The 14,397-nt window shown below is 41.7% G+C and overlaps 1 protein-coding gene across 1 annotated transcript; it reads left to right on the top strand.

The window, feature by feature from the left end:
• The first annotated feature begins 10,046 nt into the window (after positions 1–10,046).
• Positions 10,047–12,606, top strand: LOC117361081 (claudin-9-like). Its single transcript, XM_033945930.1, has one exon. The coding sequence runs from the start codon at positions 10,276–10,278 to the stop codon at positions 10,903–10,905; it is 630 nt and encodes a 209-aa protein (XP_033801821.1). The 5' UTR covers positions 10,047–10,275; the 3' UTR covers positions 10,906–12,606.
• The last annotated feature ends 1,791 nt before the right edge of the window (positions 12,607–14,397 follow it).

Here is a 14,397-nt window from a genome sequence, read left to right as displayed (position 1 = left end):
GTTAAAACTGCGGAGGAATGTGAAGACTTACAAAGGGACCTAAACAAACTGGAGAAGTGGGTAAAAAAATGGCAAATGAACTTCAATACAGAGAAATGCAAGGTCATGCATATAGGGAAAAAGAACCCGATGTTCAGCTACAGAATGGGGGGATTAGTACTAGGGGAAAGTAACCTTGAAAAAGACTTGGGTGTGCTGGTGGATACAGCAATGAAGTCAATGGCACAATGTGCAGCAGCCTCGAAGAAGCAAACAGAATGTTGGGTATTATTAAGAAGGGTATTAAAACCAGGATGAAGGAAGTCATCATGCCGCTGTATTGTGCGATGGTGCGCCCGCACCTGGAGTATTGTGTCCAATATTGGTCACCGTACCTTAAGAAGGACATGGCGATACTTGAGAGGGTTCAGAGAAGAGCAACAAAAATGATTAAAGGTATGGAAAATCTTTCATACGCAGACAGGTTGGAAAGGCTGGGGCTCTTCTCCCTGGAGAAGCAGAGACTCAGGGGAGACATGATAGAGACTTTCAAGGTCTTGAAAGGCATAGAGAAGGTAGATAGGGACAGATTCTTCAGCCTATTGGGAACCACAAGAACAAGGGGGCACTCAGAGAAGCTGAAAGGGGACAGGTTTAGAACCAATGCTAGGAAATTCTTTTTCACCCAGAGGGTGGTGGGCACCTGTAATGCGCTTCTGGAGGATGTGATAGGACAGAGTACACTATGGGGTTTCAAAGAAGGATTGGATAAATTCCTGAAGGACACGGGGATTGAGGGATACAGATAGAGGTAGGGATAGGATTATGAAAGGGTATAGATAGAAGGATAAAGGGGATTAAAGAGTTTTACACAAGGATCACCATACGGGTCATGGACCTGATGGGCCGCCGCGGGAGCGGACTGCTGGGCGAGATGGACCTCTGGTCTGACCCAGCGAAGACAACTTCTTATGTTCTTATGTGGGTTTGTGGTCAGAGAGGTGGCAGGCAGAGGAGCAGGGCTGGTTAGGTGAGGGTATAAAAGTTCAGAGAGGGACGCAGATGGACAGATAATACAGCACTCAAAAAACACTCCAGTAATTCAGACAAATGCTCGTTTCTTGCTCTCCACTCTCCAAAACAACCAAATTTCTAGTAGATCAAAAGATAGTTTGTTCCTTACCTTGTTTATTTTTAAAACAGGTCCATCTCTGAACATGTTTTCTGATGCCCAAACTAATCATTTTGCCATTGTTATTGCAGCAAGGTGCTCATCTTGTAATGCTACCCATATCATGCCTATGTCACGCCCACAAAATGCCCACTTTGGATATTTCTTGATTTTGGTGATTAGTAGCAAAAATGCTATTTTTTTACTTTATTATTCACTTACGTTTTCAAGTCAGATATGTGTCAATCTCCCCGTTATGATGTTATTTGGACTTTTTTAAATGAGCCTCTCTATTTTATTCTCCATTTTTTCTCATACTGCCTAATATTTACTTTGGGGGGGGGCTGCTGTTTTACACAGAATTATTCATAATGATACCTGTATCTTTTCCTGGGTAGTGACTCCTAATGTGGAAACTAGTATTGTGGTTTATGGTTTATGTTTCTTTGAGAATTTGATATACTTCCTTTCTAGAATAGTATGTCAAGGCAGTGCACAATACTAATAAATTCAATGAGAAAAAGGTAATTCATTTTTTTCAGACAGAAGAGTATTTCGATCATTCATAAAGCACTAGAGAATTACAATTAAAGAAAAAACAGGCACAGGCACAGGAGACCTTATTCCTGCTAACTTCTCTTAATTGCAACCCTGCTAAACAGGCAATAGAAAATTGTCAAATCACTCTTCAGTTCAAACAGATGGGTTTTCAGCCCTAATTCTAATCAGGTGCAGATTTTTAAGACAATAGAAGAGCATTCCAAAGACTAGGAACAAAGAATGTGGAGCACCTTGTAAATTCCAGTCTGGCTGAAGTCACATCAGATACTGATAATCGATGTTTGGACGAGGACTGAGGTACTCTAGCAGGCATATATGAAGTAATCAAAGAAACTAAATAATGCATAGTATCTGTATATGAAGTTTTGTGAGTCAAGACAAGAACCTTAAACCACTCTGAATACTATTGGAAGCTAGTGATGAATGAACAATGGGATGACAATCAAATCTAGCAGCATTGTCATTTGCTGTAAGGACAGTACCAGATGCACTAAACAGGATCAGTAAGATCGCGTGAGTCTGCTCCGATCCGATTTTTGGCTGATTCTAAAAGAGCTATTGGGAAGGGCCTTAGGCCCATGCATCACATGATGCACCGAGGAGGGGAAGGCCCACCATTTTGGATCAGAGGATCTCAGAGCTGGAGGTACCGAGCCTCCCTCCTGTTCTCTTCACGCAAAGGTACTGGGGTGGGGGGTTTGGAGGGTGGAGGGTGGTTTAAGGGAGCATCCAATGACAGGAGGGAGTGGACATCCCTCCTGTCTTTTTTGGGGGAGGGTAAGGGAAGGATAGGGGATGGTTTGGGGGGCCTTTGTTGACAAGAGGGAGTAGGCATCTTGCACGGGAGGGGGATATTGATCCCTGGTGCTGGTTCATTGAGGAGACATCGAGGAGAGCCATCATCAGTGGGTGGGGGTGCTTTTTTCAGGGGAGGGGTTCTTTAATGGGGCAAATATTGTGGACGTGTAAAACATGCACAGCATCTGTGCCCAATAAAAGTGCCAGTTGCTTTTTTTTAATCTTTTTTTTTTTTTGTGGATCACCAAGCAATGTTAGTACATCAGTCGCTCGGGTAGTTTGCATGGGGTTTTAATATTAAATAGCTAATTTGCATGGCTGGATCAGAAAATGGGTAATAGAGGGGTGAAACATGCGGTGATACTTTTTGTGCATTGGGTCAGCAAATGCCATTGTTGCTAAAGCAGTCAAAACTTGTTTTGTGACAATCACTGACTTTAGTGCATCTAGGCCTGAAGCCACTTCAAATTAACAGTAGTGATACAAGCATAGACAGTGTTGTAGTAACCAAAGCAAGAGATAAACAAGACCTATGCTAGGTCATCTATGGTAGATTCACACAAGGATTAGCAAACTCCATAGCATTGACACAGAACCTGAAAACCACATTTAACTCTGATCCTTCTGGTCATTGTCTTTCTAGCCCAGTGGTTCTTAACCTTGTTGGAGGTACTGAACCCCACCAGTTTCATATGCGTGTTCACCGAACCCTTCTTTATTCCCTTAGTTTTGCCGGAGCTAGACTAGAATTACTCAACTTGGCATTGCAAATCATGCAATTAGGACGCTGACTCCCATCACGTTCCGTTATACATGTGAATCCATATTGTACATATTCGTCTGACCACTTTCGTATTTTGCTCGACATAGTTAGTAAGGGATTAAAATATTAAGATAGGTATCACACGACGTACCATCACAACAGTTACAATTTGACTACTGTGCGCATCAAATCCCCTGCAGCACAGATGTTGGGTGATCACCTGCAGCCAATTATGGACAAGCGGGGCGTATCATCACGAATCATAAGCGCTTCGGTCACGTTCAATCATCTATCAGTTAAATCACAAATTTTGATCAGGAATTGATTGATGTATATAAGGCGTTAGTTACAGATTGATAGATCAAGAAACCGAGTACACGATCAGTCTTGATCAAAATCACTGAATAACTGATAGATGATTGAACGTGATCGAAGCGTTATATGAGTCAGAGGTGTGTTTTGACCTCCACCGAACCCGTGAGACTGACTCACCGAACCCCTGGGGTTTGGTCGAACCCAGGTTAAGAACCACTGTTCTAGCCTATCATGGTCTCACATTCAGGTTCTTTTGGATACCCTAAGGCCAACTTCAATCTCTCAGACTCAAGATCTGCAAGGTCCTTTCTATAATCCCCCTAGAAGCTCAGGGTGAGGGAATTGGCTAAATTAATCCAAGTGCCCATAACTCTTTAAAAGTTTCAGCACTCATTGTTCCCTCTAATAGTTTGTCATTCTGGGCTCATAATCAAATGTTCTCAAATGAGTATGTAAATTGTTTCCACAAAATCCATTAGGACAAGACACTGGTTTCACAAAAGTTAAGTATGCTGGGAAAAGAAGAATAGCCGGAGCCAGGTCAGGTTTTCAGGATATCCACAATAAATATGTATAAGATAGATTTCCATCTCAAGGAGGCAGTTCATGCAAATCTGTCTCATACATATTCACTGTGGATATTCTGAAAACCTGACCTGGCTCCGGCTCTCGAGGACTGGAATTGCCTACCCCTGACCTAGGCCTTCCACCTCCCTCTGTAGCCTCAGCTCCTAGCTACTTCCTCCCACTGCAAGACCATACCACTCACCCCAATGGAAAGTGGTGTTAAGTTAAACTACCTTCAAACCCAGATTGTCTTCTTATAGTACTTTTCTCTGGGAAACTCTCCCCCCAGATCTCTATGGCCTGGGTGACAGAACATATATTCCATCACAACTACCAAGTGGAAATGATCAGTGTAAGATAACTGGTAGTTAATAATGACCCCCAAATATCTAATAGAGTTAAATAATGGAACTAGTATTCTAAAAAGACTAAGAGGATGTAATTGACAAGATCTTCCTGTAATCCAGCAGGCAATGGTCTTGTCAGAGTTAAGGACAAGACAATTGAACACATTCAATCTGACACACTATCCAGAGCACACTGAGGTGGGGAATGATCCATACAGCTAGAGTACATGTATGATAACAGGTTGATATTCAAAAGGGTTTTACCAGTGAGGAGAGGCTCCTGTCTGGTTAAACCCCATTGAATATGCTGGCACCTAATATTCAGCTACACTTAACTGGTTAGTGCCACTGATGTCCAGATTCTCTGAAGTCACTGTGCATTTAACGATGGCACTATACCATTGCTAAATGAACTTATTTTATCTCCTGATTATCAAAACAGCTCATCGTGGTTATTTCCATGCCTTCTAGCAGCCTCTTAATGTACTATGCAAATTTAGTACAAAGAAACTGGCCCGCCTCTGACGAAAGAGGAATTTGCATCATTGAAATGGGTCGGCCTAGCAAAGGCCCCGAGGCTGCCTGATGAAACTGCGTCTAAATTAATCCTAGCAGCAGCTCTGTGGCCAAGTTAAAAGCACCCTGAGCTGCCACTACAGACAGAAGTACTGCTTGGCAGGGGAGAAGGGAAAGGGAGATGGGGTACTTCTGGACAGAGGGAAGGGGGAGGATGAAGGGAGAACAGGTACTGCTGTACAGTGGGAGAGGAAGAGGTGCTGCTGGACAGGGGTTAGGGAAAGGGAAGTTAGAAGAAGTGCTGCTTGGCAGGGGGCAGGGAAAGGGAAGGGAGAAGAGATGCTGCTGGACCTGGCAGAAGGGGAGGAAAAGGAAAGATGCTACACACTGGAGGGAAGGGTGAGATGGTGGATGGGGAGAGAGCATATTAGCTGTAAGTGGGGTTGGAGGGAGGGAAGGAAGGAAAATTGTTATAGGAGGAGTGAGAGTGATGAGACAGGGAGAAATGGACATGGGGTGGAGGAGAGGGAGATGGTGCATGGGAGAGAACATGGGTTGTGGAGTGGGAAAGAAGGATGTCACTTGAGGGAAGAGGCAAGAAGAGTGAGAGAAAGTGTGGAGGAGGCAGAAAGGGTTGGAGTCATGGAGAGGGCAAGATGGGGGAAGGGGGAGAGGGCAGAAAGTAAAAAGTTAGACTTATGGAGGGAGAGAGAGATATGTTGGAGGGGAGAGAAGGAGGATCAGAGGAGAAGCATGCAGGAGGAAGAGAGAAAAAAAATGTTAGACTGATGGAAAGGAGGGAGAAATGTTGGACTGGGAAGGGGGGCCAGAAAGGAGGAGAGGAAGGGAAGGGAGATGGACTACAGGGGGCAGAAAGGAAGAAGGGAAAGATAAATATTACACTGGGGGGTGGGGGTGGAGGTACGATGACTAAAGGAAGGGAGAGATACCAGACCAGGGAAGGAGGGGAGTCTGGTAGCGCTATAGAAATACTAATAGTAGTAGTAGTAGAAAGAGATGCCAGATTATGGGAAGGAGAGGAGAGAGATGCCAGACTGGAATGGGGGAAAGGAAGGAGAGAGATGTTGGACTACTGAGGGGGGGAAGGAGAGAGAGATAGGAAGGGAAGACATGGAAAAGTAGATTTTGAGAAGAAAGCAGAAAAATTGAATGTTAATGCCAAAGATGGATGCAGGGCAGAAAGTGAAGGTGGAGATAAAAACAGTCAATGGATAAGAAGGCCCTGGAAACATAGTTAAAAGCACAGAAAAATAAAGTTACCAGACAACAAAGGTAGAGAAAATGATTTTATTTTCAATATAGTGATTGAAATGTGTCAGTTTTGAGAATTTATATCTGCTGTGTATATTGTGTGTATATACAAAATGAATGGAAAAAATTGCATTATAATTAGTAAACGGGGCGGGATCTGGGGAAGAGCTTGGGTGCTTATGTTCTTATGTTCTTATGTCTAGGGTGGAGCTTGGGAGGTCTGTGGTTGGGGGTACTCAGTTTATATTTGTTAGACTTCCCTGCTGGTACAACCTACTGGCATTTCAGGGCCTGTCTGGAAGACCGCTGCATGTGTGTGGATGTCAACATGATGTCGTGCATTTGTGTGATGTCATCATGGTGATGTACACGCACTACTGGGTATCTCAAGCCATGGCCACTACCTTTAGTGTGCCCCAGCTTGAGAAAGTTTGAGAGACATTGCCCTAGAGGAAAGGAGGGACAGGGGAAAAATGAGTCATACTGGCTGTTCTTTCCATCAAATAATTCTACTATACTAGGAAAACTAACTTCTCTGTAGTTGCTCCAACCTTATGGAACGCCATGCCACCTCAACTCCATCATGAAAATCTTCTTGATAAATTCAAGACCAAACTAAAAACATTCTTATTTCAAGATGCATATCATAACATCTAAATACCTCCTTTCTCAAAGCCAGTAAAATCTTCTCAACCGCTTTTACAAAGCGACCCTATCCCTGATGTTATATCGCCCCTCCCTTTCTTTTAAATTTTGTTTTTAATAATGTACTTATTGACCTTTCCTCTCCCTTATTACCCTCGAATTCATGTAAGTTATTGTTTATCTTCTTTTAATGTTCACTCCTCCCCCATATCTATAAAATTACTATTTTATTTTTTATTTTATTTCTTTTTAGCTTTGTAAACCGGCCAGATACATGTTGATGGTTGGTATATTAAAAATAATAAAACTTGAACTTGAAACTTGATACATTCAAATACTTGAATGGTATTAACATAGAACAAAATCTTTTCCAGAGACAGGAAAATGGTAAAACCAGAGGGCATAATTTGAGGTTGAGAGGTAGTAGACTCAAGTGTAATGTTAGGAAATTCTTCTTTATAGAGAGGGTGGTTGATGCCTGGAATGCGCTCCCAAGGGAGGTGGTGGAGAGGAAAACGGTGACAAGAGTTCAAACAAGCATGGGTTAAATACAGAGGATCTCTAATCAGAAAATAATGGGCATATATTGAAGGAACTAAGGCCAGTACTGGGTAGAATTGCATGGTCTGTGTCCCTTATGGACATTCAGTTGAGGATGTGCCGGGGAGTGCTTCAATGGCTGGGATGGTTTAAATGGGCTGGAGTGAGCTTTGACGGAGACTCCAGTAGATAGAACCTAAGCACACTACTGAGCAGGGCTCTGTGATTCTGGCCCAGAAATATCCATGAAAAAGGACCATTTAAATTAAATGATTAACTTATGGAGCATGTATGGTTGGGCAGACTAGATGAACCATTTGGGTCTTTATCTGCCGTCATTTACTCTGTTACTATATAAGAAAGGTAGTAGTAAGCACTATTTTGGTGCTATGGCTGCAATCAAACCCAGCTGGTAAGTGAGTAAAGTAGACTAATGCTGAATAAAGATCAGTTTAGAAAGAAATGGTAGGTTAGAAATAGTACTATAATTAGCAGAATTAGAGGAACCCAAGGATGGCATTGGCCAGAAAAAAGCAGACAAGAGAAGAGATTTTGATTTATCAGTAGAAGAACAAGTGGGAGGAGACCATGAAATGGGAGTTTCAGCGAGTCAGATGGAATTAGATCAAGAGATCATGTGGTTAACTTCATGGAACCAGGAGGTTTGGAGAAAAAGATAAGTGAGGGTAATTTGAAATGCATCCCTAGGGTAAAGAAGTAAAACATGATCTGTTATGCCCCAAGCAGTATTACCCTGGTTTGAGTACCTGAATAAATTCATGTAAACCGTTCTGAGCTCCCCTGGGAGAACGGTATAGAAGAGTGAATAAATAAAAAAATTTAAAAAATAAGATGTGCCTTATGTACTTCAGTAATTTCATTGAACTTTATTGCTGTAGCCACTTCTTGCCATGATACAGTATATAAGCTAGGCATTGGCAACATAGTCTTACACATGCTGCAGTCATTCCTGCTTACCTGTATAAGCTTCTCTGCCAGTGGTCTTTCAAAATAGTGGGCCTTCCTCTTCCCGGTGCATTCTGGGATGCACTGGGGAGGGACCTGAGGCCCTGATTGGCCCAGATACCTAAGGCCCCTACCATTGGAGGGGTCTTAGGCACCTGGGCCAATCAGGGCCTTAGACCCCCTTCCAGGTGCATCCTGGGATGCCCTGGGAGGGGCTTAAGACTCTGATTGGTTCAGATACCTAACGCCACTCCTATGGACATTTTTAGGGGGTCACTATTATCCATTGCTAAATTTAGTGCATGCCTTAGTGACGTTAGGTCATTGATCGGCGTGCTCATTTTAAAATTGATCTCATTTTAATACTAATAGGTTATTTGCATGGGAGAGTTGGAGAACGTACAAATGCATGGAAGACCACACGGTGAGCCATTGTATACATCAGGTCGGCAAATTAGATTGTCACTAAACCAGCCAAACTGGTTTAGCAATGATCATTTGACAATTGAAGAGTTTAGTGCAGGGGTCTCCAAAGTCCCTCCTTGAGTGCCGAATCCAGTCGGGTTTTCAGGATTTCTCCAATAAATATGCATGAGATCTATGTGCATGCACTGCTTTCAATGCATATTTATTGGGGAAATCCTGAAAACCCGACTGGATTCGGCACTCAAGGAGGGACTTTGGAGACCCCTGGTTTAGTGCATCTGGGCCTGAAAGCTTTTAGGTAGAATCAAACAGTAAATATCATAATATGATATGTTGATCATTTCATTCCTCTTTCCCTTTTTTTTGTTTCTCTTACTTCTACCATCTTCTTTTCCCCACCATCCTTTTTGTTTTCTGTCCTTTTATTTTAGTGTTTTTCTTTTTTTGTTGCTCTTTTTCTCTGTATGTCTGTGTGTATACCTTTTTTCCTCTGTTGCTCTAAGTGCATTTCACCAGAGAGAGCAGCTGTTATTCTGAGGTCAGTCCATCTAGCCATATGTTTGTTTGCACATGTGCAAATAGCTGCATTGGGATAATTGTTTCTACTGCCTTTTCTCTCCAAATTTGCCAGTCTGCTTCTTTTATTTCTCACGTTCTCTTTCTGTCAGATTCAGATTCAAAAAGCTTTATGAACATGGAAGTAATATATAAACTGATGATAGGGAAAAATGACAAGGTACAGAAGTCTCTATGGATACCTTTCTCTCCCTATTATTGTCTGTTTAGGGTTTGGGGGTTGGGTTTTGTTTTTTTTTAATTTTAATTGAGGTTTAGCAAAGATAAAAACAACAAGGCAGAATAATTGTTCCATAATATAAAAGAAACAATGCAGCAGATAGCAATCAAATAAATTTATCACATTATTTTTCCCTCCTTCCCTCCCTCTCTCTTCCTGTGTTTCTGAGTCTCTCATTACTGCTATGGGCCATCTGCCAACTGGATCTATAAAAAAAAAAACAACCAACCCACAAAGGGGAATTATTATACTGGTTGCTATTGGAGACTCCATCAATCTCCCTATGCTCACTTTTATGCTTCCAGTTACTCCCTCCCACACACCTGCAGGTATAAAAACTTGATCCCCAGAGCTTAGCTCTTCTAGAGAGAACACATGATTGAGAGAATGAAAGAAGAAAGAAAAAGACAAAGAGGGAGAGAGAAAACACTTTAAAGTGTTTCATTTGATTTGTGCTGGTAAGGAAATTCTACAGATGACAATCTGGAACATACCTCTAGCCAGGTAGTGATCTGGAATTTGTATCCCACTATACAAGAATTTCAGCAGCTCTTTTGTTTTCTTGTTTTTGTATTCACCATTTTTTATCCATCCCTCTTTCTTGCAACTCAACATGTCTTCTGCCGGGCTGGAGATCCTGAGCATGGCACTCTCTGTTGCAGGTTGGCTCTGCTCCATTGTCTCCTGTGCCTTGCCCATGTGGAAGGTGACAGCCTTTATCGGCAACAGCATTATTGTGGCTCAGATCATCTGGGAGGGTCTGTGGATGAACTGCATCGTTCAAAGCACAGGGCAGATGCAGTGCAAGATCTATGACTCCATTCTGGCCTTACCACAGGACCTCCAGGCTGCCCGGGCCCTCACCATCATCTCTATCCTCATGGCTTTCCTGGGATTATTTGTCAGTATCATTGGAGCAAAGTGCACCAACTGTGTGGAAGACGAAAGAGCAAAAGCCTACATAATGATCATTTCTGGAATAATTTTCATTCTCTCAGGAATTTTCTACCTTATTCCTGTCTGCTGGTCTGCTAACTCCATTATCCGGGATTTCTACAACCCCATGGTGATAGAGACCCTCAAGAGGGAATTAGGAGCCTCACTGTACATTGGGTGGGCTGCCTCTGCACTGCTACTCTTGGGAGGGGCCCTACTCTGCTGTTCTTGTCCCCCCAGGAGCAGGCGTTATCAGCCACGTTCAGCTGCAAATCCCAGCACCTTTGACAAACGGGATTATATGTGAAAAATAAATATATTTTTTTAAAATACAATGGAAAAGAATGACCCAAATTTAAAAAAATTTCATTGCTTGAATTCCCTACCAAAAATATTTTGTCACCAAGGACATTTTCCCCCTCCCAAAATTTCAAAATACATAATATTTATCCACAGAAAAGTAAAAAGACTATGAGGGCAATATTCAAAAGCACATTTGTGATTGTCACTAAATGGCAACTATGTAGATAATTTTTTTAAATGTGGCTGGTACTTTATCTCAGGGTTGAGATAAGTGCTTAATTTCACCCCACACCACAAGTTACATGTATTTCCAGCATTGTACATTGAGCACAGAATATTGATTGCAAATTATTTAGGGCTCCTTTTACAAAAGTGTGTTAGGGCCTTAACACGCGGAATAGCGTGCGCTAAATTGCCCCATGCGCTAGCTGCTACCGCCTCCTCTTGAGTAGGCGGTAGTTTTTCAGTTAGCGCGCACGCTAATCCAGTGCGTGCGCTAAAAACGCTAGCGCACTTTTGTAAAAGGAGCCCTTAGTGTAATATGGTGGAGGTTTTTGACCAATGATAGATGTTGGTCTATGTTAGGCAGCATACTAGTCGGGATTAATGAGTAGGACATGTAAGTTGCCTTTGGATCTCTGAGGTCTATACCTCCTCCAAGCATTTTGCATTGCTAGTAAAAGTTGTTTAACTTGGACCTGGAGTACCCCCTTGCCAGTCAGTTTTTCAAGATATCCACAATGCATATGCATAAACTTGATTTGCATACACTGCCTCTATTATATGCAAATTTCTTTCATGCATATGCATTGTGGATATCCTGAAAACGTGACTGGCAAGGGGATACTCCAGGACTGAATTTAGAAACACTAATGAACAACAGTGATTTGCAGTTTCATTTATTTGATGGCACTTATACTGGCCATCTAGCTAAAAATTAAGCCTGAGTTTTTAAAAGCTGAAATAGAATGCAATTTTGTATTTTTTTAAATGAATGTTTTATGTTTTCACTTGTGTCAATTTGGGGGGGGGAGTGTTAAAGTGAATACAGATTAGTTCTCCATGGACATAGGACTTTGCATACAGGTTCTCAGTGCTGGAGGTGCTCAAGCAGACAAAGGGCTGACGCCTATATTTATGTATGAGAATGCGGGATGTCGTTCAGGGACAATTTCTCCAAATGGATTAGTTTTGCTTATACTACGACGGGCTGCTGACGTTCTCAGCCCAACCAAGAAGAGAATGATGTGGAACCATGAAACTTACAAGTTATTCCATACTTTTCTTGACGCTTTTAATTTCAATGATTTGACACTTTTTGTTTCATTTCATAAGTATGGAATATCATTCTCCTCTTGGTTGGGCTGAAAACTTTTCAGCTGCCCCTAATATGACAGAAATGACAGTTCTAAACCGGGACATGTACGTAAAGTGCAATCTAAGTCTCTTAAATTTACTGCTATTGCTCACCATAAAACTCATTATGTGTGTACCTGTATGAATTTGCATCTATATCTGTCTTGTATCTCAACATGTGTTTGTGTTATGTGCTCCCCCCCCCTCCCATACCTTTTTTAAATTCTGGCACCCTACTTCGCTGGATGTGGCTGCCTCTCTTGCAGAGAGTGACGCATAAGGCTGCTCCCTGCTCCCTGCAAGAACTGACGGCTGATGCGGCTGCCTCCTCTTCTCTTCTCTAACGGCAGAGCGGCGCACAAGGCTGGCTGCCTGCCCAGTCCCGAGACCAGGCAGGCAGCTTTGAATGCCGCTCTTCCACTAGAGGAGGCAGCCACGTCAGCCATCGGTTCTTTTGGGGAGCAGGCAGGCAGCTTTGTGTGCTGCTCTCTGCAAGAGAGGCAGCCGCGCCCAGCGAGGGAGGGTGGCAGAATTAAAATAAGGTAACGGTGGGGGGGGGGAGGGTATTTGCTCCATAAGACGCACCCTTATATCCATTCCCTTTTTGGGGAAAAAAGTATGTCTTATGGAGCACAAAATACGGTAATTATGTTTATCATGATTTTGTTATCAATTACTATTAGAATAATTTTGGTTCTTTTATTATAATGTAATTTCTTTGCATATTTATTAAGATGCAATCATCAATTGTTAGTGCAAGCCACCCTGAGGTGAAACTTGTGGAAGTATATAAATTTGCTTTATTGTTATTGTAACTGGATTGAGCTGCAGTTATACCCTAAACAAAGATATGCATTATGTTTAGGGTGCACATAGATTAAAAATGCTAATTAAATGTTTAATCACAATTAAAATATATAATCACATAATTAATTGCACATATAATTTCCCACTGACTGTATCGTGTAGGAATTTTGAGAAACATGATGGTATCTTTAATTGACTATAACATATTTTCATGCACAAAGTTTCTGACACACTGTGATAGTTTGCCATGGATAAAAGTGTTTTCCTGCTGATTTTCATTTGTACTCAGTGTTCGGTACATCTCGATACAGTGCCCAACAATAGCTAGCCTGCATTGATGGATTCCATTTGCCCTGATATCTTTTTTCCATTGTGGCAATGTCCTGGTGAAACCTTTCATCATGCTCGTCGCTGACTGCACCAAGATTTGTGGGGAAGAAGTCCAAGTGTGAATGTAGAAAGTACTATCTTCAGTGACATGTTGCACTTCATGGTTTTATATGCTCTAAGTTTGTCACCAGTAGAATATAGTTTGGTGCTCTGTAACTGCCAAGAAAATTCTCAACAACATCCTTGCATGCTTTACAGGTGATTTTCTCTAGCCTAACTAACAGATCTTCAAATCTCTCGTCATTGATGACGTGTCTGATCTGTGAACCGACAAAAATGCCTTCCTTAATCTTGGTGTCAATTATTCTTTGAAACATCTGTCTTAGATAAAGATAAAGAAAACCTTTGCCTTCCTTGTTCATTGCTTTTAAGACATTTTTCATCAGTCCAAGTTTTATGTGAAGAGAAGACAAAAATATCTTTGCCGGGTCAACAAGTGGTTCATGTACCACATTTTTCTGTCCTGGAATAAATTCTTATGGAGTGGCCAATTCTTTTGAATGTAATGCAACTCCTTTGCACGGCTGTCCCATTCACAAATAAAATAATAGTACTTGGTATATCCAAGCTGCATTCCAAGTAGCAGAGCTAATACTTTAAGATCACTGCAGATATTCCAGTTGTACTTTGTCTACTGGATATGCTTTAACAGCAGTTCCATGTTTTCATGTGTTTCTTTCATGTCTGCAGCATAGCCAATAGATGTCAATGGGTAGACATTGCCATTGTGTAATAACCAAAGCTGTGAACAACCCTTCAATGTCAGTGCAGATGCAGAGATTAATTGCATTAGCTTGAAAGTATAACAAATTGTAAAAATGTACTTTTTTGTTAAAATGATATGTGATACATAATTTTAAATGTGATTTTTGTGATCAGCAGCCAAAAATCTGTAAGATACACCTAAAAGTGTTGAAGAAGCAAAAACTGTTGTCCAAGGTTA

Source organism: Geotrypetes seraphini, chromosome 5, assembly GCF_902459505.1.
Source record: "Geotrypetes seraphini chromosome 5, aGeoSer1.1, whole genome shotgun sequence".
NCBI lineage: Eukaryota > Metazoa > Chordata > Amphibia > Gymnophiona > Dermophiidae > Geotrypetes > Geotrypetes seraphini.
The sequence above is the reverse complement of the archived record's forward strand: the minus strand, read 5'-3'. Positions and strand labels throughout refer to the sequence as shown.